The sequence below is a fragment of the Chiloscyllium plagiosum genome, unplaced genomic scaffold, assembly GCF_037043375.1.
Source record: "Chiloscyllium plagiosum isolate Xiang-an unplaced genomic scaffold, Cpla_swu_hap1 HiC_scaffold_45, whole genome shotgun sequence".
In the NCBI taxonomy this organism is placed as follows: domain Eukaryota; kingdom Metazoa; phylum Chordata; class Chondrichthyes; order Orectolobiformes; family Hemiscylliidae; genus Chiloscyllium; species Chiloscyllium plagiosum.
This window is the reverse complement of record NW_028270183.1, coordinates 26,158,710-26,184,589: the sequence shown is the minus strand read 5'-3', so window position 1 is coordinate 26,184,589 and position 25,880 is coordinate 26,158,710. Positions and strand designations below refer to the sequence as shown.

The 25,880-nt window shown below is 46.1% G+C and overlaps 1 protein-coding gene across 1 annotated transcript in view; it reads right to left on the bottom strand.

Moving 5' to 3' along the window:
- pkn1a (protein kinase N1a) overlaps nt 1-25,880 on the bottom strand; it is a 120,072-nt gene that overhangs the window by 1,371 nt on the left and 92,821 nt on the right. The window contains exons 13-16 of the mRNA XM_087983185.1: nt 25,431-25,507; nt 21,955-22,097; nt 10,019-10,126; nt 5,892-5,972 (exon numbers count right to left, since the gene is read on the bottom strand). Coding sequence (XP_087839311.1) covers nt 5,892-5,972; nt 10,019-10,126; nt 21,955-22,097; nt 25,431-25,507 — 409 coding nt within the window. The remainder of the gene's footprint in view (nt 1-5,891; nt 5,973-10,018; nt 10,127-21,954; nt 22,098-25,430; nt 25,508-25,880) is intronic.

Sequence of the window (25,880 nt, the reverse complement as noted above, 5' to 3'; positions counted from 1 at the left end):
CTGCTTGAACTGCTGTGCTCTTCCAGCACCACTGATCCAGAATCTGGTTTCCAGCATCTGCAGTCATTGTTTTTAACCCCTCTGACTACTTGGCAGTACAGTTCAGGAATCACCTCTGACTATTCCTCGGCAAAACATTTCCACAACATTAGTAAGCTAATCTATATCGGCCCCTTTCGATACTGTTCAGGGGAATGGCCTCTTAGGGCATAACAGCAGCATCCAAATTCACCAGAGTTGGGTCTGTTGCAGAGGAAGGGAGAAACAAACATAGGAATACTGTAATTTTAGGGGATTCAATCTGAAGGGGATTGGATAGGCATTTCTCTGGCTGCAAATTAGACTCCAGGATGGTATGTTGCCTCCTGTTGCCAGGGTTCTGGATGTCTCGAAACAGGTACAGGACATTCTGGAAGGAGATGGTGAACAGCCAGTGGTCACGGTATCTATTGGTACTAGTGACATAGTAGAAAATTGGGATGAGATCCTAAAAGCAGAATATAGGTCAGTTGGAGGCATGGGTAGAAAAGTGGCAGATGGAGTTTAGTCTGAACAAATGTGAGGTGGTGTGGTTTGGAAGGTCAAGTACAGGTGGAAATGATAAAGTGATTGGCAGAATGCTGAGGAGGGATCTGGGTGAACCGGCCCACAGATATCTGAAGGTAGACGCACAGGTAAAGGTGGTAGTAAAAAAGGCCTGTGGCCTGCTTGCCTTCATTGGAAGGGGCATTGAGTATAAGGATAGGCAAGTGATACTGAACTTTAGCTAGGCCACACCTGGAATATTGCATACACCATCAGAAGGATGTACATGCTTCGGAGAGGGTCAGAAAAGGTTTACCAGGATGTTGCTAGCTATGGGGGATTTTAGTTATGAAGTAAGGTTGGATAGACTGGTTTGTTTTCACTGGAACACAGGAGGCTGAGGGGTGACCTGAATAAGATTGTGGATGGCATGGATAGAGCAGAAAGTCGGAGGCTTTTCCCAGAGTGGGAGGGATCAGTTACGAGGGCACACAGGTTCATGGTGTAGGGGAATGGGCTTGAGCATGTGTGTTTAAGAGAGATGTACAAGGTGGGTCTTTCACACAAAAGGTGATGGGTGCCTGCAATGTGCGGCCACAACAGCAGCATTCACGAAGCACCTGGACAAATACCTGAACAGGAAGGGAAGAGAGGGAGACAGATCCTGTAACGGAAGGCAGTTTTAGTATTGTGATGATGCTGTCACTTTACTTTGTCCTCGTTTTTTTGAAGAGAAGTCATAAACGCAGAGGTGTGAACGAGGTCTAGGAAGCTGGATTTCTTTTAAACAGCTTAACAATGAAAGAGGAGTGGCCAGTTCTCCCAGTTCAGGCTTTCCTAGATGTTTTTTTAGCTGTAGCAGTCACAAGATGTTGGAGTCCAGAAGGGTTGCAAACATCAGGAAAGGATTCCTCGGACTCTCTCTGAAATCTCTCTCTGGGTGTTGCTCCCTCCTGCCTGTAGGAATCTGTGTGTGAATCTACTTTTTTACCGAGGGGTGTGTTATTGGGAGGTTACTGTATTAGAACAGTTAACTAGTTAAGTTACTGTATTGAGTATTTGGTTACGGTTTCCAATAGTCAAGTTATTCTAAATGTCACTTTTGTTTGTATTTTTAACTGTACTGTTGAAATAAATTGTCTTTTGCTCAAAGCTGAGTTGTCTGACAGTTGCATTCCACGTGGAACACCCAACTTCACATCTCCCTTTAAAATAAGATAAAGTTAGGCTCCAGGCTACCTTCTTCAAATATCTTGAGAGAGTCTGGCCTGGTCCATAACAGTATCGAAGGGCAAAATGTGTTGCTGCATGCTTAGAGGACTGAAGGGCCTGTTCCAGGGCTATGTTGCTCTTTGGGTCAAGTGACGCTTACTTAGAAACCAAACAGATGCTTATTATACCTGAACAAAGCATGAACATCAAAATCTCATATCTATATTTTTGTCAAGGTATATTGGAACAGCAGTACGTGATACAGCCCTCCCCAAGCCTGTTCCACAATTCAGTGAGATCACGGCTGACCAGTGGTTGAAGTCCATATGCATGCCTTTGGTCCATATCCCTTAATACTGTTGCTTAACAAATATGTATCTGCATATCATGTCTAAAATTAAGAATTGCTCCAGCAACAATGGTCATTTAGAGCTATACAGTCAGAGATGCACAGCATGGAAACAGACCCTTCATTCCAACCCGTCCATGCCGACCAGATATCCCAACCCAATCTAGTCCCACCTGCCAGCACCCGGCCCATGTCCCTCTAAACCCTTCCTATTCATATACCCATCCAGATGCCTTTTCAATTGTACCAGCCTCCACCACTTCCTCTGGCAGCTCAATCCATACACACACCACCCTCTGGGTGAAAACGGTGCAACTTTTAAACATTTCCCCTCTCTCGTTTTGGACTCCCACATCCGAGGGAAAATACCTTGTCTATTTATCCTTTCCATGCCCCTCATGATTTTATAAACCTCTATAAGGTCACCCCTCAGCCTCCGACGCTCCAGGGAAAACAGCCCCAGCCTGTTCAGCCTCTCCCGATAGTTCAAATCCTCCAACCCTGGCAACATCCTTGTAAATCTTTTCTGCACCCTTTCAAGTTTCAGAACATCCTTCCTATAGCAGGGAGTGCACACAATATTCCAACAGTGGCCTAACCAATGTCCTGTACAGCTGCAACATGACCTCCCAACTCCTGTACCCAATGCTCTGACCAATAAAGGAAAGCATACCAAACGCCTTCTTCACTATCCTATCTACCTGAGACTTTACTTTCAAGGAGCTATGAATCCGCACTCCAAGGTCTCTGTTCAAAACCTCTTACCAGCTTTTCTGTGAAAGTGCTTCCGAGCATCTCTCTCCCAAACGGTAATCATCTGGTTCATGTCAACTTTGTTGTTTTCAGCCAAGTTAGAAGTGGAACATTGCAATAATCTTTGGGCAGAGGTAACACTAACATTGGAACTGCCTGGATTACTGACAATGAGAATAAAATGAAGCAGGAAAAGGGGCATCTGATCAAAGTCAGTTTATAAAACAGGGAAAAGCCAAGCTCAATACAGGAGGTGGAGGAGGAAATGAGAGAAGTAATGAAAGAATACAAAGGAAGTTTTGCATCCATAAAAAGGTAACCAAAAGTATTCTATAAGCTGCTAAGCAGCAAAAAGGGCAAAAAGAAAGGTTAATGAAGTGACTGAAGATGAGTGGGGTTGGGGCACATGGTCCTGGGGCAGAGATATTTATCGTTCTAACACCAGCACAGTCTGTGCATGCATACAGCATGACCGAGGTCGAGAGTGTGGTGCTGGGAAAGCACAGCAGGTCAGGCAGCATCCGAGCAGCAGGAGCTCGGGCAGGGGTGGGGGTGGGGGTGGGGGTGGGGTGGGGAGAGAGGCGAGAGAGAGAGCGCGCGAGAGCACACGAGAGAGAGCGAGAGAGCGAGCGAGAGACTGACTGACTGTTGGGCAGATAACGAAGTGGGTAAAGGTCTGCCTGGGTACCCAATAAAACACAATCCACTGATTCCTCAGAAACAAACCAAACAAGCAAATACAACGCAACCAAAAACTATAGCCGCACAAACTTACATCAAAGGCACATCAGAAATGACTTCCAGACTACTCAGACACTTTGGCTTCATGATAGCCCATAAACCTACCAACACGCTTAACCAGCGTCTAATGAACTGAAAGGATCCAATAGATACAACCAGCAAAACTAAGCTTATTTACAAAATACCATGCAAGAACTGTAACAAAAGAACACTACATCGGACAAATCAGCAGGAAACTTGCCACCAGGATACCTGGACACTAACTGACCACGAAAACACACGACCCACTACCACTAGTTTCTATACATACAGACAAAGAAGGACACCACTTTGACTGGGACAACACACACATCCTAGGACAGGCGCAACAAAGACATGCACAAGAATTCTTAGAGGCATGCCATTCTAACCAGAACTCCATCAATAAACACATCGACTTAGACCCCCATCTACCTTCCCTTGGGAAAAAAAAACAGGAAATGACATCACCCACCTTAACAAACCAAAACCTACAAGAGAGAGAGAGGCAGGACATACCACCAGCTCTTCACCATAGACTCTCATGGTGTTGAAACATCTGAAAACAAACTGTGAAGTTCAGCCAAGCTAACTTACATACTTACATCAACCTGAGCCACAAATCATCTCAAACATCGCTAATAAATACGGGATAAAAACAAACAAAGGGTGGCTGGCATGGTAACTTAATTGTTAATGCCTCACAGGAACCCAGGTTCTATTCTGTTCTCGGGTGAGAGTGTGGACATTCTCCCTGTGTCGGTGTGGGTTTCCTCTGGATGCTTGGGTTTCCTTCCACAGTCTAAAGGTGTGCAGGTTAGTGGACTGACCATGCTAAATTGCCCATGGTGTTCAATGACGCGCTGGCGAGGTGGATTAGCTAAAGTACATGCAAGGTTACAGGGATAGGATGGGGGGAATGCTCTTCGGAGGATTGGTGTAGACTCAGTGGGCTGAATGGCCTGCTTCCACATTGTATGGATTCTATTGTAGGGATTAGCAATGCTCCCTTCCAACCACAGCTGAAGAGTTGAAGATTTTGAGATTAAATGGAGGTTCCTGCTCCTGCAGAGTGACACGAAGATCCAGATCTGCACTGTTCCACCAACTAGCTCAGTGTCGTCACATAAGATAAACAAAGGTATTTGTTAAAATTCTGGCCTGGTCGATTTGAAAGCTATAAAATTACCAAACGTAACAGGTCCAAATTGCGGCTCTGGGACTTGGCTGGGGGGCGGCAGGGTGTGGATTGACTGACCAGCCGATAGCAGAGAGTGAGGATAAAGCAGACCTTTTCAGGATGGCAGCTGGGGACTAGTGGAGTTTCACAGAAGTCAGTGTTGACACCACAACTATTCATTTGAGACATCAACAATCTAGTCAAAGGAAGCAGGAGCATGGTTGCTAGGTTTGCAGGTGATATGAAACTGGGTGAAGCAAAAAGTCGTGTTGAGGAGGTGGGGAGGAAGTGCAGAAGGGCTTGGACGCGCTGGGGGAGTGGGTAAAGAAGTGGTACATGGAATACAATCTGGAAATGTGCTCGGATATACACTTTAGTAGGAAGAACAGAGGCACCGACTATTTTCTAAATGGAGAAAGGCTTTAGAAATCTGAAAGGGACTGCGAATCCTAGTTCAGGATTCTCTTAACATGCAGGCTCATTTGGCAGTTGGCAGGCAAATGCAATGTTAGCATTCATTTCAAGAGGACTAGAACGTAAGAGCAGGGATTATTGTTGAGGCTAGGTACAGTTCTGATCAGAGCACATTTGGAATATGGAAAGTAGTTTTGACCCCATATCGAAGGAAGGATGTGCTGAGAATGAAGGACTTGTCAGGTGAGTAGATGTGGACTTCGGGTCTGTACTCAGAGGTGTTGAGAAAGATGAGAGGATGTGATTGAAACTTAGTGAATACTAAGAGGCCTGGACTGAGTGGGTTATACACAAGATGTTTCTACTAGTAGGAGAGATCCGGACCTGGGGGCACAGCCTCACAGCGAAGGGATAACCCTTTAGAACAGAGATGAGGAGGAATTTCTTCAGAGTGTGGTGAATCTGTGAAACTCTGCTGCAGAAGGCTTTTGAGGTCAAATCATTGAGTGTCTTTATGACAGAGATAGATTAGATCTTGATTAGTAAGGGGATCGAGGATTCGGGAAGAAGGCAGGAGAACTGGGTTGAGGAACATAACAGCCATGATCAAAAGTAAGAGCAGACCAATGGGCCAAATGGCCTGATTCTGCTCCCATATCTTCTGGTCTTAAGGAAGTGCAGCTTGGTCTGATCACTCACCCTGAAGAATGGCTGCTTCTTCACTTCTTCAGCATCACGTTCACTGGATCCCAACCGGCGCTCAGGATTCCTCCGTAACAACTAGACATCAAGAAAGTCTTCATTATCACTCGGTCACCTGACATATGTTACAATATCACAACATCTCACCTGTTTGAAGTTCGAAGTTATGCACATACAAAACAAAGATAAGCGTATTAATAGGAGAGATAAGCATGTGCTCTCTATCACTAAAGCAATCTCTGCTGTTGGACGGTATCCAACATCAAATCCTGGATGAGTAAATTCTTCCGACTCAGCACGAGCTCCAGCTTTGAGCCCTGACACCAGCTCTGCAGTCCAGCAATGGTTAAGCAAAGATCACATATACGCAAGGCTTGTTTAAACTTCACCTCACATCTTCCCCATCACCTTGAGAGCTTCCTTTCACAAACACCCATCCTCTACCTTTCCGACATCATTTGATCAGGAATTTAAAATCCTTACCCTTGCTTTTGCCAAATCCAGATCCTAATACATTAAATCCATGCTCCACTCACATAGACTCCAACTTGACCCCAGTTCTGCTGAATGAATACTGATCCACAACAGATTCCACTCATCCATAACTTCTAACAAATGCCCAATGGGAATGCTCAGCAATCCCAGGACAACACTATCATCACTGAAAGTAAAACTCTTGGTTTTGAAGTTTTCCACCTTGCCTTTATCAGGACAGATACGAGAACACCAAATTGCAAAGAGAGAAACAATTTAAACTCCATGAGAAAATAATGCAAGTTGGTTGTTATTTGGTACTAATTGCAGTTCCCTCTGAACTCTGGTGGTCTTGTGTCAATCCCGATGAATGTAAAATAAAAAGCGTTGACAGCACAGCTTTTTTCAGCAAGACTCAAGTTCTGTACTACCAAGTGACTATGAATTTAAAAATCTTCACCCTTGTCTCGGTCACATCCCTTGACCTCAGTCATTTGCTGCAGCCTGATACCACCCAGTTACACCAACTTATTGCACTCTCTCTCAGCCTTTGGTCTTTTCTGAATTCCAATTTCTCCTCCTTTAAATACTTTCCTAAAGCCTGTTTAGTTGCATTTTTAAACACCCCTCCCTGGCTGCCTTTCCCAAGTTTATTTTCAGCTTTATGGTTTGGAAGCATCTATGGTCACTTTATCTGGAAACAGCAATTGCCCTTTAATGGCTGCGGCTGGGTCTGTAACCAGCCCAGGCCAGGAGCTAGATCTCAGCCTGACACCTCATCGATGGGACGCATAGAATTCAAACACCCACAATCAGGGGGGGGGAAAATAAAATCAACTTCCATGGAGACGCAAAGAGAGCCAATGTTTCAGACCCTTCATGAAGGTCACGAACTCATACAGCCAAACAAGCAGGAGGCTGCAAGAATACAGCCAGGAGGGGGAGAAGGCAACGTTTCAGGTATAACCCTTCATTAGGGCTGGGGGTGGGTGTGTGGGGAGCTGCAGATAAGCAGGGGGGGGGGGGGGGGGGGGGGGGGGGGGGGTGAGAGAGAGCGGGGTGGATGGGTAAACACAGCTGGAGGATACGACACAGTTGGTCGATGGGAGGGGCTGGAAAGGGAGTCGGGCGATGGCAAGGGAGGTTATTTGAAATCGGAGAATTCAATGTTGAGTCCTCTGGGCTGTCGGCTGCCCAGGCAGAAGATGAGGTGTTCTTCCTCCAAGTTGCAGTCTGATTCACTGTGGCAATGGGGGAGGCCAAGAATGGACATGTCAGAAAGGGAGTGGGAAGAGGAATTAAAATGGGGGGTGACTGGGTGGTCTGGTCAGCACCTGCAGACCCAGCTGCGATGCTCAGTGCCCCGAGTTTCTGTTCAGTCTCCCCGATGTAGAGAAGACCACATCAGGAGCACCTGATACAGTAAACCAGGTTGGGGGAGAGGCAGGTGAACCTCTGTCTCACCTGGAAGGATGGCTTGGGGCCGTGGATGGAGGTGAGGGAGTTGGTGCACCAGCAGGTTTTGCATCTTTTGCAAAAAGAACAGCACTTCCAAAGGATCGAGGGACAAGCAGTTAAGGAGTGAAATTCAAATGTGCAGGAGCGGAGACTGAATAACCAGTGCAATGTAGGAATACATGATAGAGACCAATGACTGAGCTCAGAGTGAGAATTAAGGTAAGCGACTGCATTGCGATATGGGTGATGGGCTGGGCATGGTTCTTGATGTTAATCTTTTCCTTTTTATCTCATCTACTGCTGCATTACCATTCTACCTTCCCTTTAACCCCCCCCCCCTTGTGCAGTGCTTTGATTTGTCCCAATTTTCCCTCTATCCACCAACCCCCCTGACCCCCCCCACTGTGCGTTCCCCCCACCCCATCCCACCCCCTGTCCCCATGTCCCCTTTCTGACAGCAGCAGACCCTCTGATTTAATTGACCAGCATCGCTTTGACAGTTTCGGTGGAGGGCTGGGTTTATAAGCTAACTGTCAGGTTGGGTTGGGAGCCAGTTAGGTTAGTGGGAGGGAATCAGGTGACGGTTGTTTACAATTTGTCAGGGTGGGGTAATATCAATCTTTGTCTGTGGGATGGAGGGTATGCATGTTAGGTGTCGAGGGAGGTGTGGTTTGTGGGTGATGTGATAAGCTGAGGGGCCAAGTTAATAGTTGCCCCAGTTAGACCAGGTTTTTAAAATGGTGCAGCCTCTTTTGGGTCGCTACTTACTTAACAGCAATGGTTCTCACTGAATTCTGAGGGTTGCAGGCACAGAGTGTGGCCCACCAGAATCTAAAGATTTCCCAGGCAATTCCCTCAGAGTCTGCTTTGTCTGGGATTCTACACGCTCTCAATTTACAATTCCCATTTACGCTACAGAAACATCGTAAAATCTAAGCCTACTAACAAGTGTTCACAGTCTAGATTTTCAATCAGTGTACCAACACTCATCACAGAGCTTGAAGAAAACTGTCCATCCACAGCGATCTCGAGATGTGGGTGACCCCTTTCCTGATGTTTATTTGGATTCTGGCCCCAGCTGTAGGAAATGTCAAGAACCCAGCACCAGTGAAGTCATCAAACAGGCTAAGCATCCAATTGGGAACAGACGGTGGCTCAGTGGTTGGTATTACTGCCTCACAGCGCCAGGGACCTGGGATCGATTCCAGCCTCAGGCAACTCTGTGAGGAGTTTGCACATTCTCCCCATGTCTGCATGGTGCAAAGATCAGCTGGATTGGCCGTGGGAAATTGTCCAGTGTCCGGGAATGTAGCAGGAGGTTAGGTGGATCAGTAATGGGATATGTAGGGTTCTAGGAACAGGGTAGGGGAGTGGGTCTGCTCAGCAGTCGGTCAGCATGGACTTGATGAGTTAAATGGCATACTTCCACATTGTAGGGATTTTCTCAGATTCCAATCATATTGAAGAATTTTATCAGCCAGCCAATCAAGAAGTAAAACACACTGATTAGCCTCCACTTTGTCATTTCACAAGGACCAAGATAAAAATAGGGACAGACATACTATATTAAGAGAATCATCATTATTTTTCTTTAAAAAAAAGCTTAAACATTTATGGAATTTCTCACACAATAAATTTTTAACTCCTATATAAAATTAGCTTTTCAGGGCTAGAGAGGTTGTTCAGGAATAAGTATGAGCTAATACAAGTTTAAAACCCAATTACATCTTACTCAAAGTGCAACTTATTCTAAGATCTGTATAATAAAATTAACAGAATTTAAATGTGGAAATGCAAGTTTCCCTCTGCAAAACCTTGAACAAGATGGAGGAAAGAGTATCATTGTTGGCGAATACTGGATTTCTGTTGAACTGCACACACGCAGGTGTCAGATTATATTGGCATGTTTCAGAATGATGATGATCAACACTGATTGGGGCTATTAAATCTGTTTTTGCCCACCTGTACAATAATTCCCCTACCACTTTTTTTTTTCTGTCTTTATAAACCTTCTCAAAGCCTACTTTTGTGACTACCCTTTTAGGCACGCCCTCTTGTCGGTTTCTCTATCCGTGTCACTTGTTTTGCAACTTTCAGTCTCTAACCTTATTCCTTACTCTATTATTTTTGTGCACCCGCTTGGTTAAAGCTTTCAATGAATGGTGAGATGATTAGGGAAACTAATCCTTTACCCGTCTCATTACAGCGATGGCCTCAGTAGACAGGAATCGTGGGTATCGAACCTCGTCATTGACAATGCTGTCAAACACTTCCTCCTCATCATCCCCAGGAAATGGAGACTGCAAGACAAACAATGAAAATTCAATCACTGTGTTGAATTCAAGATAAATTACCTCTAAGTTGCACAACTGACATTGAGTTAATGTTGTACAATACCCACTCTTTCCTCTGATAGCACTTTGGACTGAGCTCATGCAGTTGCTGGAGTAAGAAAGAATGTGGTGCTAGTAGGGGACAGTTTGACATCACTTTCTACAGCTAACAGTGGGAGTCCAGATGGCTGTATTGCCTACGTGGTGCCAGGGTTCTGCACATCAGCTCAGGGTTGGGGAGGAACTTGAACAGGAGGGAGGATACAGTCCTCATGGTCCTCAGGGGGAATGACAGCATAGGCTGGACAAAGGAGGAGGTTCTGAAAGGTCAGTTTGTGGAGCGAGGTGCCAAAATAAGAAGCACAAACTCAAAGGCATAATTATTACTTTAGCTACACAAAAACTAGCATTGGGCAAAGTGAGATCAGAGAGATGAATGTGTGACTGGCATGGGAGAAATGGGTTCCACTTCGGGAGGCATTAGAACCAATGCTGGACGGATGGGCTGGTTCTGACTGAACCGTGCTGGAGCAGTGCTCTTCCCAACCACATATCTATGGGAAGCAGAGAGGATTTTAGGGGAAAGGGATCAAATTTGGGAACTCATTGTAAATCAAAGAGTCAAGGCCAAGAGAAAGCTATTGATACAAGAGATAATAGATTGTTCCAGGAAGGGATGGAGAGAATAAACTGATGTGTCAACCAACAGATGTACAAAGGGACTAAAAAGATAAAAGTAAATCAATACAGCATTTGAAATAAAACCGATGAACTGAGAGTGCAGAATGAATAAGTACAATCTGTTATCTACGATAGAAATTTGGCTGCAGAATTACATGAATTGGCATCTGAAATTTTGATGATTGATTGAGGACACCAGAAAGGTTCATAACACCAGGTCCACTCTCCTTCTGATTATTAACTCCTGCTCTGCTCAGCTAATGAGTCAGAGATAACAAAGTTAAAAATCCCACAACACCAGGTTATAGTCCAACAGGTTTATTTGGAAGCACTAGCTTTCGGAGCTATTGATGATATTAACAGGGACCATCACATTGTGAACAAAACCAGAGAGGAATAGAAGCCAGAAATTTGTTTTTGTCAGAAGTATCATATAGGGGTGGAAGCTACAGAGTGGAGGTTTGATTACTCCGTGGATATCAGGGTGGCCGGACAGACTGCCCAAAATAATTGATGTATGATGAACTTCGATAAAGTGGCCCTAAGCTAAAGCATGCTGGGAAAGGAAAGCCAGCCTTGACTAACATGATGCCAATAAGCATTATGCAAAATCCAGGTAGGCTGCAGCTACCCAGACAGTTAGCAAACAACCCTGACAGTGACAGACCCTACAATGCCCACCTGAAGTTGGACTTGAATGGGGCAATGGAATGTCACTGTTGGGACAATCAGGAGCAGGGAGTCATTCTCTAGACACGGAGGGGCCTAGCAGCCTTATTTGGAGGAGGCTGCTGCATCCAGCAATACTATAATGGACACCTAAGAGCCACCTTGCCATCAATGTGCCAACCCTTGGTTGGGTCTGATTGATCAGGGGAATCAAACCTGATCCTCAAGACTCTCCCAAAAAGGCACAAAGACTCAGAAGGATAAGAATCGTCACAAAACCCCCACTCAGCGTGGTAACTTGAGAATAACCACTGAAAGAGAAGACAGCCCTGAGACCCTTGGGATAAAACCACGACATCACCATGTGGAGCCCAGCCAAGTTCTAGTGTGGTGGCAGACGATCATATAGAGTTAAAGCATAAGATAGTTTGTAGTGTTTATCAGTAGTTTACAGTATACGTAACTGTTCTAACATTAATTGTGTCAAATAAACAAGTATTATTGTGTATTAAGAGTTGGCTCAAAGCTCTTTTGCTGAATATAAGAATTTAAGCACACTGTGGGACAGGTACAACAAATTGGGTCCCCAATGGGACATGGATAAGAAGTGTCTTTGTCGCTCCAAGATCGAATCCCATTGAACCTAATATTCCGCCAGATTTCGACTGAGCCGGTTGTTAGAGGACAGCTGTCCCACACAAAGGCTACACTCAAGTAAATCAATCAGAACAGAAGGTCAAAACTGAACTGTTCTTTATAAGGCCAACAAGTATTTACTCCTAATCCAGCAAACCACTGTTTCCAGGTGTGTTTGGGATAGGTCAGGTAAAACACCAGAAGTTGTTAAAGACCCAGTGGGATTAGGGCTGGAACACAGCGAAAGCTGTACCCTCAGTCTGATCCATCCACTATAGCCTGTAGTTTAACTGATAATGGCAGAGAATGGTCCCGTATGGGAAACAAAACCGAAAGAGTATATCAATAAGGAAAAGTGGCCCATTTAGGCAGCATTCTGTTGCAATGATGAAACGGAACCAGGATCCCTACGGCAGAAGTATTGGGATAGTCTTAGGAAAACTGAAGGGAAGCAGGATTCCAAACTTGAGAAGGTGACAGAGATAATGTGCTGTTTAGGGCAGTTATTAGAAAGAGAGCAGGAATTAAAAACTGTCTGGAAAGAGCTAGAGAATGTGAAAAAGAGAGATTGCAGAGTTAATGTTGAAAAATGCAGCTCAGGGTGAGAGGAATCAGGCAAACCCACTCCACGTTGGGCAGTGTGAGCGAGCACATCAGGATACTCAGTGAGCAGTGTTAGAGAAAGAAGTGAGCCAATGTGCGGTTTTACAAGTCACAGTAAAAGTATGAGACCAGGCAGACATGGAGAAGAAGCAGGTAGCTACGGACCACATCACGTGGCTGCAGGAGATCAACAAGTACAGCTCTCGATTAGAAATGGGATAATGTGCACATATGGAGAGGTTAGAGAGGAAAGACAGGATGGTTAGAGGGTTAGACTGGGATGAGCTCAGGGAAGCTGCCCAGCAGTATGCCAGGAGCAGGGGTGGATTGGGGTCCACCCTCACCCTTCCCAGAGGAGCCAACCCGTTCAGCGTCCCTGGGAACATGCCCCCGTTGGAATGAACCTGATAATGAGTGAAAGGTGGGTCAGGGCTGAAGCATCCCCAGTCGCATACTCCACCCTATTTACCGGAGCACAGCTGGCAGAGATCGCAAAAAAAATCCCAAATGTGATTCATTTACATTCTTTGAGAAGGTCAGACAGCAGAACGTTTTCCATGGGCTGGATGAGAGAGAGGAGCTGTGACTCATTGTAATGTGTTTTAAGCCAGTCAGTACAGTCCGCGATCCCAGCCCCACTAAATACAGCAGTCAGAGCTCTCGCAGACATGAAAACAGCCAGAGCCCGTGGATGGGTTAAACAAGTACAAACAAAAGAAAGTGGAACACCTGACTGCCTTTGCCAGTCACTTATGGTTACGCTTTACAGGGGTCTACGGAGGACTTAGAGAGGGATCCGTTATCCGAGGCTGACCCAGCTAAGTGGGCTAGGATCCTAGTTTCACACACCACCGAAGACAGCAGGAATCCATGTCTGAGTTTCGATCCCACAGAGCCCAGCTACAATGAGGCCTGGGTTCGGAGGAGAATGTCCCAGGTGTGGGAGAAAGAAGCCCATGATTTGAATAAAGGCAAGGCAGAGAAAGGAGGATAAATGTTTCCTTTCTGAACCTCCAACCAGGGTCTGGTGTGGAGGAATGAAGGAAGACGGGGAAGCTCTTACCAGAGAAACTCAATCCCACCTTACAAAACCTCAGGGAGAGATCGAGGGACACAGCAAGGGAACGCTTGGCAGCCAGTGAAGAGGGACCACTGCGGGCGCACAGGACACTCTGCACAGGAATGTCGAGCCCATGCACAGCTGCACTCACAGCCACGAGGACCAGCAACCACAATGGGAACCCAGAGGTGAGAGAGGGAATCACTAACTACTGTTAGAAGGCTCCAGTTCATGCTGTGGGCACTAGCCAACCCATACAGCCCCCCACTCCCAACCTACAAGGCATCCTCATGAATGTGCCAGGCCTCTACCTCCCCACTCTGGGTCGCCAACACCATGTGGGGTATTGTAGGTAGGCCACTAGGATTAGATTAGATTCCCTATAGTGTGGAAACAGGCCCTTTGGCCCAACAAGTCCACACCGCCCTGCAGAAGAGAAACCCACCCCCCTCCCCTATATGTACCCCTGAATAACACACCTAACACTATGGGCAATTTAGCATGGCTAGTTCACTTAACCTGCACATCTTTGGATTGTGGGAGGAAATTGGAGCACCAGGAGGAAGCCCATGCAGACACGGGGAGGATGTGCAAACTCCACACAGATAGGCGGGAATCGAACCCAGGACCCTGGTGCTGTGAGGCACAGTGCTAACCACTGAGCCACCCTAGTCAATGGTGAGGTGGGAGGTGGCCCCACAGAATTTCTTTGGGATATCAGCTGTTCCTGCACAACACTGAACACCTCTAGGTTTAATAATACAACCTTGGGGACTACAAGGACTATTGCTTTAAGTGGGATTACTGGCCATGTATAAGAAGGGTACATTGCAGAACTGACTGACTTTAAACTAGGTTGACATTACATACTCGTTCCCTGCTACTTTAACTGACTTTCGCCAGGTGCAGAGCACATACGTAGCATCGAATATGTGACCAGGGGCAATCTTAGTTTCAACCAGTGAATGCCTGCGTTTGGCAATTATCTCTAGTCATTAACACCCCATGCATCATCATAACCATCCATATGCTAACTGAGTCACTACAATAGGAGAGTTTTGGTTTAATCCTCTGACTGAAGCCAAGGATCCGGGTATGCCCGAGGTAATTGTAAAATACAAAGGGATATTCACCCAGCATAAACATGATTGTGGATGTTTCCCAGAAGACGTGATAATTGAGGGGTACAACCCAAAACCACAAGACAATACAGTTTCTCCTGCCAAGAACAGGGCGAGGCAGCCAAGATGATTGACAACCTGCTACAGCAGGTAGCGCTGAGACCTGTAGTCTTCACTAATAATGCTTAGATTTGGCCAGTCATGGCATTTATTTATTGATTATCAGGAGTCACTGCACCAACAGCTGGAAAATCTGTTAGGACTAAGACAAGAGGACAACCAAGCAGACACAGCTATTAGAATTTATTTGGATGGATCTTCCACAATAGAGGGTGGCAGTCAGATTACTGGCTGTGGGACATACATGACCAATACTCAAAGGCAGCCACTGGTTGAATTAGTCTTAAAACTACCCATCCATCTAAGTGTCCAAGCAGAGGAGCTAGCAGCTGGGGCTTATGTAGTTAGCCACCCGATCTGTTCCATTCACCTGCAAATATTTCCTCTGAGAGCATGAATGTGTGCAACAGCCTCACAGAATTCTCATCACTCTAGGAAGCTGGAGGTTTTAATTCCACTGATAGCAAAGCACTACCATCAGCCCCTTATTACAGTACGTACTGTAGGCTGCCAGTGATAGGAAATCACGACCATCAGCCCCTTATTACAGTACGTACTGCAGGCTGCCAGTGATAGGAAGGCACTACCATCAGCCCCTTATTACAGTATGTACTGCAGGCTGCCAGTGATAGGAAATCACTACCATCAGCCCCTTATTACAGTACGTACTGCAGGCTGCCACTGATAGGAAGGCACTACCATTAGTCCCTTATTACAGTACGTACTGCAGGCTGCCAGTGATAGGAAATCACTACCATCAGCCCCTTATTACAGTACGTACTGCAGGCTGCCACTGATAGGAAGGCACTACCATTAGTCCCTTATTACAGTATGTACTGCAGGCTGCCAGTGACAGGAAGCACTACCATTAGTCCCTTATTACAGTACGTACTGCAGGCTGCCACTGATAGGAAGGCACGACCATCAGTCCCTTATTACAGTACATACTGCAGGCTGCCAGTGACAGGAAATCACTACCATCAGCCCCTTATTACAGTACGTACTGCAGGCTGCCACTGATAGGAAGGCACTACCATTAGTCCCTTATTACAGTACGTACTGCAGGCTGCCAGTGATAGGAAATCACTACCATCAGCCCCTTATTACAGTACGTACTGCAGGCTGCCAGTGATAGGAAATCACTACCATCAGCCCCTTATTACAGTACGTACTGCAGGCTGCCACTGATAGGAAGGCACTACCATTAGTCCCTTATTACAGTACGTACTGCAGGCTGCCAGTGATAGGAAATCACTACCATCAGCCCCTTATTACAGTACGTACTGCAGGCTGCCACTGATAGGAAGGCACTACCATTAGTCCCTTATTACAGTATGTACTGCAGGCTGCCAGTGACAGGAAGCACTACCATTAGTCCCTTATTACAGTACGTACTGCAGGCTGCCACTGATAGGAAGGCACGACCATCAGTCCCTTATTACAGTACATACTGCAGGCTGCCAGTGACAGGAAGGCACTACCATCAGCCCCTTATTACAGTACATACTGCAGGCTGCCAGTGATAGGAAATCACTACCATCAGCCCCTTATTACAGTACGTACTGCAGGCTGCCAGTGATAGGAAATCACTACCATCAGCCCCTTATTACAGTATGTACTGCAGGCTGCCACTGATAGGAAGGCACTACCATCAGCCCCTTATTACAGTACGTACTGCAGGCTGCCACTGATAGGAAAGCACTACCATCAGCCCCTTATTACAGTGCGTACTGCAGGCTGCCAGTGATAGGAAATCACTACCATCAGCCCTTTATTACAGTACATACTGCAGGCTGCCACTGATAGGAAGGCACGACCATCAGCCCCTTATTACAGTGCGTACTGCAGGCTGCCAGTGATAGGAAATCACTACCATCAGCCCCTTATTACAGTATGTACTGCAGGCTGCCACTGATAGGAAGGCACGACCATCAGTCCCTTATTACAGTACATACTGCAGGCTGCCAGTGACAGGAAGGCACTACCATCAGCCCCTTATTACAGTACATACTGCAGGCTGCCACTGATAGGAAATAACTACCATCAGCCCCTTATTACAGTACGTACTGCAGGCTGCCAGTGATAGGAAATCACTACCATCAGCCCCTTATTACAGTATGTACTGCAGGCTGCCACTGATAGGAAGGCACTACCATCAGCCCCTTATTACAGTACGTACTGCAGGCTGCCACTGATAGGAAAGCACTACCATCAGCCCCTTATTACAGTGCGTACTGCAGGCTGCCAGTGATAGGAAATCACTACCATCAGCCCTTTATTACAGTACATACTGCAGGCTGCCACTGATAGGAAGGCACGACCATCAGCCCCTTATTACAGTGCGTACTGCAGGCTGCCAGTGATAGGAAATCACTACCATCAGCCCTTTATTACAGTACATACTGCAGGCTGCCACTGATAGGAAGGCACGACCATCAGTCCCTTATTACAGTACATACTGCAGGCTGCCAGTGATAGGAAGGCACTACCATCAGCCCCTTATTACAGTACGTACTGCAGACTGCCAGTGATAGGGAATATGGTAATGATTAATGTTAGAAACCACCACAAGACATCCCCGGAAGGTCACTAGAGAGCAGATCATTTAGCCAAGAAAGGGGCTCAGTCAGGAGTGTTCTGGCAGCTACCCTCAGGTGAATAAGTTACGCAGGTACAATCAGGCAATCAGAGAAGACTGTAGACATACACAGCAGCACGAGGATGCATTAAAACAGATTGTGACAGGGATTTATCCGGATGCCTGTGCTAAGTACACGACGGGTTAATCCCAAAGGCAGGAATCTGTTTGGCTCAGACTCCGGATAGGGACAGGATTATATATCAATCCCATGACGGGCATTGGCCAAAGTGGACCTGTTTGTGTAGAACCGCAGTAGATGGGCGAGGTCCTCAATTAATATTTCTCCAGTGTTTACCATGGAGACATTACGACTTGGGAATCTGGGGAGCTTAGTGGTGATATCTTGGGGACAGGGAGAAAGTGAGGACAGCAGATGCTGCTAGAGATCAGAGTCAAAGAATGTGTTGCTGGAAAAGCACAGCTGGTCAGGCAGCATCCAAGGAGCAGGAGACTCGAGATTTTAGGTATTAGGTCCTTCATCAGGAATGAGGCTTGTGGGCCGGGGGGGAGGCAGAGAGATAAATGGGAGGGGGGTGGGGCTGGGGAGGGAAGGGAGCTGGGAATGTGATAGGCAGGTGAAGGTGATAGGTCAGAGAGAAGGGTGGAGCGGATAGATGGGAAAGGCGATAAGCCGGCCAGGAGAATGGTGTCGAGTTAGAGGCTTGGGACTGGGATAAGGTGGGGGGGGGTGGAGGTGGAATGAGGAAACTGGTGAAATCCACATTTCTTCCTCCAGGCATTGGGTGAAGGAGGCCCATGACCTCCATGCCCTCGGCAAAGTGGGAGGGGGAGTTGAAATGTTGGGCCACAGGGCAGTGTGGTTGATTGGTGCGGGTGTCCTAGAGATGTTCCCTGAAGCACTCTGCTAGGAGGCGTCCAGTCTCCCCAATGTAGAAGAGACCACCTTGGGAGCAACGGATACAATAATGTCATTTACCAGGGAACATCTCCGGGACACAGGCACCAATCAACCCCACCGCCCTGTGGGCTGGAGGAAGAACGCCTCATCTTCTGCCTCGAACACTTCAACCCAGGGCATCAATGTGGATTTCACCAGTTTCTTCATTTCCCCTTCCCCCACCTCCAACCTTCCAGCTTAGCACTGTCCCCATGACCTGTCCTACCTGCCTATCTTCCTTCCCACCTCTCTCTGACCTATCACCTCCATTCCCACCCCCGTTCACCTATTGTACTCTTTGCTGCCTTCTCCCCAGCCCCACCGCCCCCATTTATCTCTCCACCCTGGAGGCTTCCTGCCTCTATTCCTGATGAAGGACTTTTGCCCGAAACGTTGATTTTCCTGCAGGTCTTTCACTTCCTGCGGTGGCAGGGGAAGGTGCTTGGAGTAGGCTATGTGCTGGTGGTGAGGGTGCGGATCTGACAAGGGAGTTGCAGAGGGAATGGTGTCTCAGGAATGCTGACAGGGGTGGGGAGGGAAATATATCCCTGGTGGTGGGGTCTGTGTGTAGGTGGTGGAAGTGGTGGAGGGTGATGCGACGTATCTGGAGGTTGGTGGGATGGAAGGTAAGGACCAGGGAGGTTCTGTCCTGGGAGACGGGGTTCTGGATTAGTGGTACTGGAAGAGCACAGCAGTTCAGGCAGCATCCGAGGAGCAGGAAAATCGACGTTTCGGGCAAAAGCCCTTCATCAGGAATACAGGCAGAGAGCCTGAAGCGTGGAGAGATAAGTAGAGGAGGGTGGGGGTGGGGAGAAAGTAGCATAGAGTACAATAGGTGAGTGGGGGAGGGGATGAAGGTGATAGGTCAAGGAGGAGGGTGGAGTGGATAGGTGGAAAAGAAGATAGGCAGGTAGGACCAGTCTTGGGGACAGTGCTGAGCCGGAAGAGGAGCTTCAGGGCAGAGGAAATGAGCTGGGAGTTGCAGTGGGAGAGGGACTCCCTGAGATTCTTGTAGAGGGAGGAGGAAAACTTCTTCAAGGCAGGCATCCTTGCAAGAGGATTCGCAGTAGGGTTAAAATCAAGGAGGTAAAAACAATGACTGCAGATGCTGGAAACCAGAGTCTGGATTAGAGTTGGGCTGAAAGAGCACAGCAGTTTTTTTCCTCCTCCCTCTACAAGAATCTCAGGGAGTCCCTCTCCCACTGCAACTCCCAACTCATTTCCTCTGCCGTGAAGCTCTTCTTCCAGCTCAGCACCGTCCCCATAACGGTTCCTTACCTTAGTAGGTAATATCTTCAGTGGGCCTCAGGCAAAGCAATGCTGAAAATTCCTGCTTTCTATTTATATGTTTGGGTTTCTTTGGGTTGGTGATGTCATTTCCTGTGGTGAAGTCACTTCCTGTTCCTTTTCTCAGGGGGTGGTAGATGGGGTCTAACTCGATGTGTTTGTTGATAGAGTTCCGTTTGGAATGCCATGCTTCTAGCAATCCTCGTGCGTGTCTCTGTTTGGCCTGTCCTAGGATGGATGTGTTGTCCCAGTTGAAGTGGTGTCTTTCCTCATCTGTACGTGAGGTTGCTAGTGAGAGAGAGTCATGTCATTTTGGGGCTAATTGATGTTCATGTATCCTGGTGGCTAGTTTTTTGCCTGTTTGTCACAGTTCTTGCGTGTTATTTTGTAAATGACATTTGGTTTGCTTGTTGGTCTGTATCGGGTCTTTCAGGTTCATCAGCTGCTGTTTTAGTGTGTTGGTGGGTTTGTGGGCTACCATGATGCTAAGGGGTCTGAGTAGTCTGGCAGTCATTTCTGAGATGTCTTTGATGTGGGGGAGAGTGACTAGAGTTTCTGGCCATGTTGTGTCTGTTTGTTTGGGTTTGTTGCTGAGAAATCGGCGGACTGTGTTCAGTGGGTACCCATTCTTTTTGAACACACGGTAGAGGTGATTTTCCTCTGCTCTGTGTAGTTCCTCTGTGTTGCAGTGTGTGTTGGCTTGTTGAAATAATGTTCCGATGCAGTTTGTTTGTGGGTGTCAGGATGATTGCTTCTGTAGTTCAGTGTTTGGTCTGTATGTGTTGTTTTTCTGTAGATGCTGGTTTGAAGTTCCCCATTGGCTGTTTGCTCTACTGTGACATCTAGGAAAGGCAGTTTGTTGTTGTTTTCCTCCTCTTTGGTGAACTTTATGCCAGGAAGGATATTATTGATGGTCTTGAAGGTTTCCTTTAATTTGTTTCATTTAGTGATGACAAAAGTGTCATCCGTGTAGCAGACCCAAAGTTTGGGTTGGATGGTTGGCAGAGCTGTTTGTTCAAGTCTCTGCATTACTGTGTCTGCTAAGAACCCTGATATCGGAGATCCCATGGGTGTTCCATTGGTTTGTCTGTAGCTTTTGTTGTTGAAGGTGAAGTGTGTGGTAAGGCATAGGTCCACCAGCTTGACGATACTGTCCTTGTCGATGAAGTTAATGATGTTTGGTATCTGTGTCTTTGGGTCTTTGAATAGTGTAGTCAGTGTTTCCTTGGCCCGGTTAATGTTGATTGAGGTAAACAGGGCTGTTACATCAAAGGAGACCATTATTTCATCCTCTTCTATCTTAGTGTCTTTGATGGTCTTCAGGAATTCTTGGGTGGAGTGGATGGAGTGGTGTGAGCCTTCTACTAAGTGTTTTAGTCTTTGGTGTAGTTCCTTGGCCAATCTGTAAGTTGGTGTTCCAGGTAGTGAGACTATGGGTCTGAGGGGGTCTGAGAGGAGATTTATTGGCTGTTTAAAATTAGGAGGTGTTTTGATGAAGTAAAAAATTATTTCTTGTAGTTCAGGAGTTTGTGACGAGAGGTGCTTTGACATTGTACAGTTTTGATGGTGGCATTAATGCCTTGATACAGGGAAAAGTTGACATTGTGTGAGGCAAAATTCCAAAGTATTTAAAGCAGGTTAAGACGCAGGATTGCTGGGGAAGAGAGAAAGGGGCTGAAAACTAGTTTTGACATCAGGACACTGATCTGGAATCCCTCCTTTTGCTGCATTTTCAGACATTCAAGAGATACGACGTGCTGATTGGAGAATCAAAGATTGGGGGATGTGAATTTTTTAAAAAAGAGGGTTTGAGAATACATGCAAAAAGATAAGCAGAAGTCTGAAACAAAATTCCACTTGATGTGGGTACAAGGTGATGATTCTAAATTTGGGATCAATCTTGTTTCTCCAAAAATGTTAAGAGGTAGGCAGACATCAGCCACAATTAATTTCAATAAGAGAACAGATTTGAGGGGTTGGTCAACCTTTATCAAACAAGACTTTTTACACTGAGAGAAATGACACAGGGGGATTATCTACATTTGTTCAATATAAGTAACAATCTTTTTCAGGACTCACCTCTCCCACCAGCATCTCATAGATGAGAACACCAAGTCCCCACCAATCCACAGCTCGGGTGTAGGAGGTGTCTGTCAGAACCTCAGGAGCAAGGAACTCTGGAGTCCCGCAGAAAGTGCTCGTCCGCTCTCCGTAGCCCATATCTACAATGAGAAAACCAGACAATTTGCTTTCTATTGCACAGGGAATTCAGTGTTGGGAGAAGACACTATGACCTCTTGAAGGGGAACTGACAGAGCAGTGATTTGTAGCTGAGAATAGAACAGAAAACTGGAATTATAAGGCACTTGGAGCAGTCAGGGCACCCACATTCCGTGAAGGTGATGAAACAGTAGCCACTGCTGGTATTAGCTGGCCCAATACAGACAGAGAGTGGGTGATACCTGGTGATGTTCTGAGGATTCCCCCAGCTCCAAAAGTTATTGCAGCCCATTTACCATCTCGGGGTTCAGAGCCCTGATTGGGCAGACCTCGAGTAGTGAGGTTAGGAGCAGGAGTGACTAAACACTGCTTTTGTTCATCTGCTCCTTGACATCCAGGCACGGTGGCTCAGTGGTTACCACTGCTCCCCCAGGGACCTAAGTTCGATTCCAGCCTCGGGTAACTGTCTATGTGGAGTTTGCACGTTCTCCCCGTGTCTGTGTGGGTTTTCTTTGGGTGCTCCAGTTTCCTCCCACAATCTAAAGACGTGCAGGTCAGGTGAACTGGCTGTGCTAAACTGCCCATGGTATATAGGGGTGTGTGGGTTAGGTTTCCTTGGGTTAGTGATGTCATTTTCTGCGGTGACATCATTTCCTTTTCTTTTATTTACCCACCCTGAGAAAAAGAACAGAAAATGACATCACCATAGGAAATGATGTCACCACAGGAAATGACATCACCAACCCAAGGAAACCCAAACCTAGAAACAGAAAGCTGGAAACCTCAGCAGGGCCTCATCCGGAGGCTCACTGAAGATATTACCTAGTATGGTGACGAAACGTCTGAAAATGAACCTTCCAGCTCAGTGAGCAAACCTACATCCAGAACCTCAACCTGAGCTACAAATCTTCTCAAAACTCACAAATAAAATCCAATACGAGGGTCCTGTGCTTAAACAAGGGCAACTACAATAGAACGGGAGAGGACTTGTCTAAAGTCGACTGGAAACAAAGATGTTATGGTGGGACAGCTGACGAGTAGTGGAGGACTTTCAAAGCAATTTTTCAAAGTGCTCAGCAGAAGTATATTCCAGTGAAAAGGAAGGACTGTAAGGAAAGGAGTAATCTGCCATGGATGTCTAAGAAAATAGGGGAGGCTATTAAATTTGAAAGAGAAGGCCAAGAAAGTGGCCATGAACAGCAGGAAAGTAGAAGATTGGGAAACTTTACAGGTCAACAGAAAGCCACAAAAAGAGCTACAAAGAAAAAAACACAAGAAAAAAACTAGCACAGAGTATAAAGACAGACAGCAAAAGTTTCCATTAATTATATAAAATGAAAAAGAGTGGTTAAGGTAAGGTAGAGGATAAGAAGGGACATTTAGTTATGGGAAAGGATGAAATGGCTGAGGCATTGAACAGGGTATCTTGTATCGATCTTCACAGTGGAGGACTCTAATAACATGCCAGTCATTGACAAAGCGACAAGGGCAGGTGAGGACCTGGAAACAATCATTATTACGGAAGAGGTAGTGTTGGGCAAGGATAGTGTTGGGCATGGAGCTAAGGATAGACAAGATGGAATGCATCCCAGGGTACTAAAGGAGATGACGGGATAAATAGCAAGTATACTTGTGATAATTTTCCAAAGTTTGCTGGACTCTGAGGCAGTTCCAGCAGATTGGAAAACAGCAAATTGATACCACTGTTTAAAAAGGGAGGTAGACAAAAGATGGGGAATTATAGACCAGTTAGCTTAACCTCTGTAGTGGGGAAGATGCTAGAATCTATTATCCAGGAAGAAATAGCAAAGCATCCAGATAAAAATTGTTCCATTGGGCAGACACAGCATGGGTTTACGAAGGATAAGTCATGTTTAACAGATCTATGGAGTTCTATGAAGACATTATGAGCAAGGCAGACAATGGGGACCTAGTAGATGAGGTGTACCTACACTTCCAAAAGGCCTTGACATGGTGCTGCACAAGAGGCTGCTGCAGAAGATAAAGATGTATGGCATTATAGGTAAAGTATTAGCATGGATAGAGAATTGGTTAACAGGAAACAAAAAGTGGGCATAAATGAGGGCTATTCTGGCTGGCAATCAGTGACTCGTGCTGTGTTTCAGAGATCAGTGTTGGGACCACAATTATTCACAACTTATATGGATGATTTGGAGTTGGGGACCATGTGTCAACGTTTGCAATGACACTAAGATGAGTAGCAGAGCAAGGTATGCAGAGGACTGTGAAACTTTGCAGAGGGATCTAGACACTTTGAGTGGGCAAAGGTCTGGCAGATGGAATACAACGTTAATAAATGTCAAGTCATCCATTTTGGTAGGAATAACAGTAAAAATGATTATTGAGTGGTAAAAAGTTGCAGCATGTTGCTATGGCAGAGGGACCTGGGTGTCACAGAAGATTGGTCTGCAGGTACAACATATAATTAGGAAGGCCAATGGAATTTTGTCCTTCATTGCTAAAGGGGTTGGATTTAAAAGCAGGGGGTTATGTTACAGCTGTACAGGATGGTGGTGAGGCCACACCTGGAGTACTGGGTACAGGTTTGGTCTCCTTACTTGAGAAAGGATGTACTGGCACTGGGTGGGGTGCAGAGGGGGTTCACTGGGTTGATTCCGGCGTTGAGGGGGTTGGTTTATGAGGAGAGACTGAATGGACTGGGATTATAGTCATGAAGAATTCAGAAGAATGAGGGGGGAATCTTGTAGAAACCTATAAACTTATGAAGGGAATAGATAAGATAGAAGTAGAGAGGATGTTTCCACTGGCGGGTGGAACTAGGACAAGAGGGCATAGCCTCAAGATTGGGAGCAGATTTCGGACTGAATTGTGAAGGACCTTCTTCACCCAGAGGGTTGTAAATCTATGGAATTCCCTGCCCAGGGAAGTATTTAACGCTACTTCAGTAAATGTTTTAAAGGTAAGATCGATTGTTTTTGAACAATAAAGGAATTAAGGGTTACGGTGCGAGGGCGGGTAAGTGGAGCTGAGTCCATGAAAAGATCAGCCATGATCTTATTGAATGGGGGAGCAGACTCGAAGGGCCGCATGGCCTACTCCTGCTCCTGGTTCTTATGTTCAATGCCCATATCCTGAATTTAAAAAAACATCACCCATTCCTAAAATTATAAGACAGGAGCTTTCTTTGTCTTTCTGAGCTCCTTCTGATCAGACTGGAATAGGTCCAGTCAAAGGGTCGTGCAATGGATACATGACCTAGAGTTTGCAGGATTTACAGTTTTAAAACTAGGTATAAGAGACGTGAGTGAAATAAAGGAGGTCACGGTGGGCTGATGGTGAGTAGTGATACCAACCTTCCTTACAAAGTCCAAAATCGGCAATTTTGACATAACCCTGTGTGTCAAGGAGCAAGTTATCGAGCTTCAAATCCCTGCAGGAACAAAAGGCACATTTCAACCAGTGTCAAGAAATGAGAAGTTTAGAATAATCAAACAGGCAGACTAACAGATCAAAACGTGGACATGATTCAAAATACAATGGGAAAGGCATAGCAGACAGAGAATGCCTTGCAGAATCTACATTACTTTGGATTGCAATCAGGTATTAATGGTCTAAAAGGGAATTGAAATACCAAAGGTGGCTGGGGATTTATTGGGGATGATGTGGGGCAGTTGACCCATGTATATCAGATCTTCCCTCCAGAATGTAAGGAACAATGTGCACGAGAAATTGTGACCACGATGGGAGATGAAGGCAAATTGGTAGATGTTATCGAGATGAACAAGGCCTTTGAGAAGGTTTCA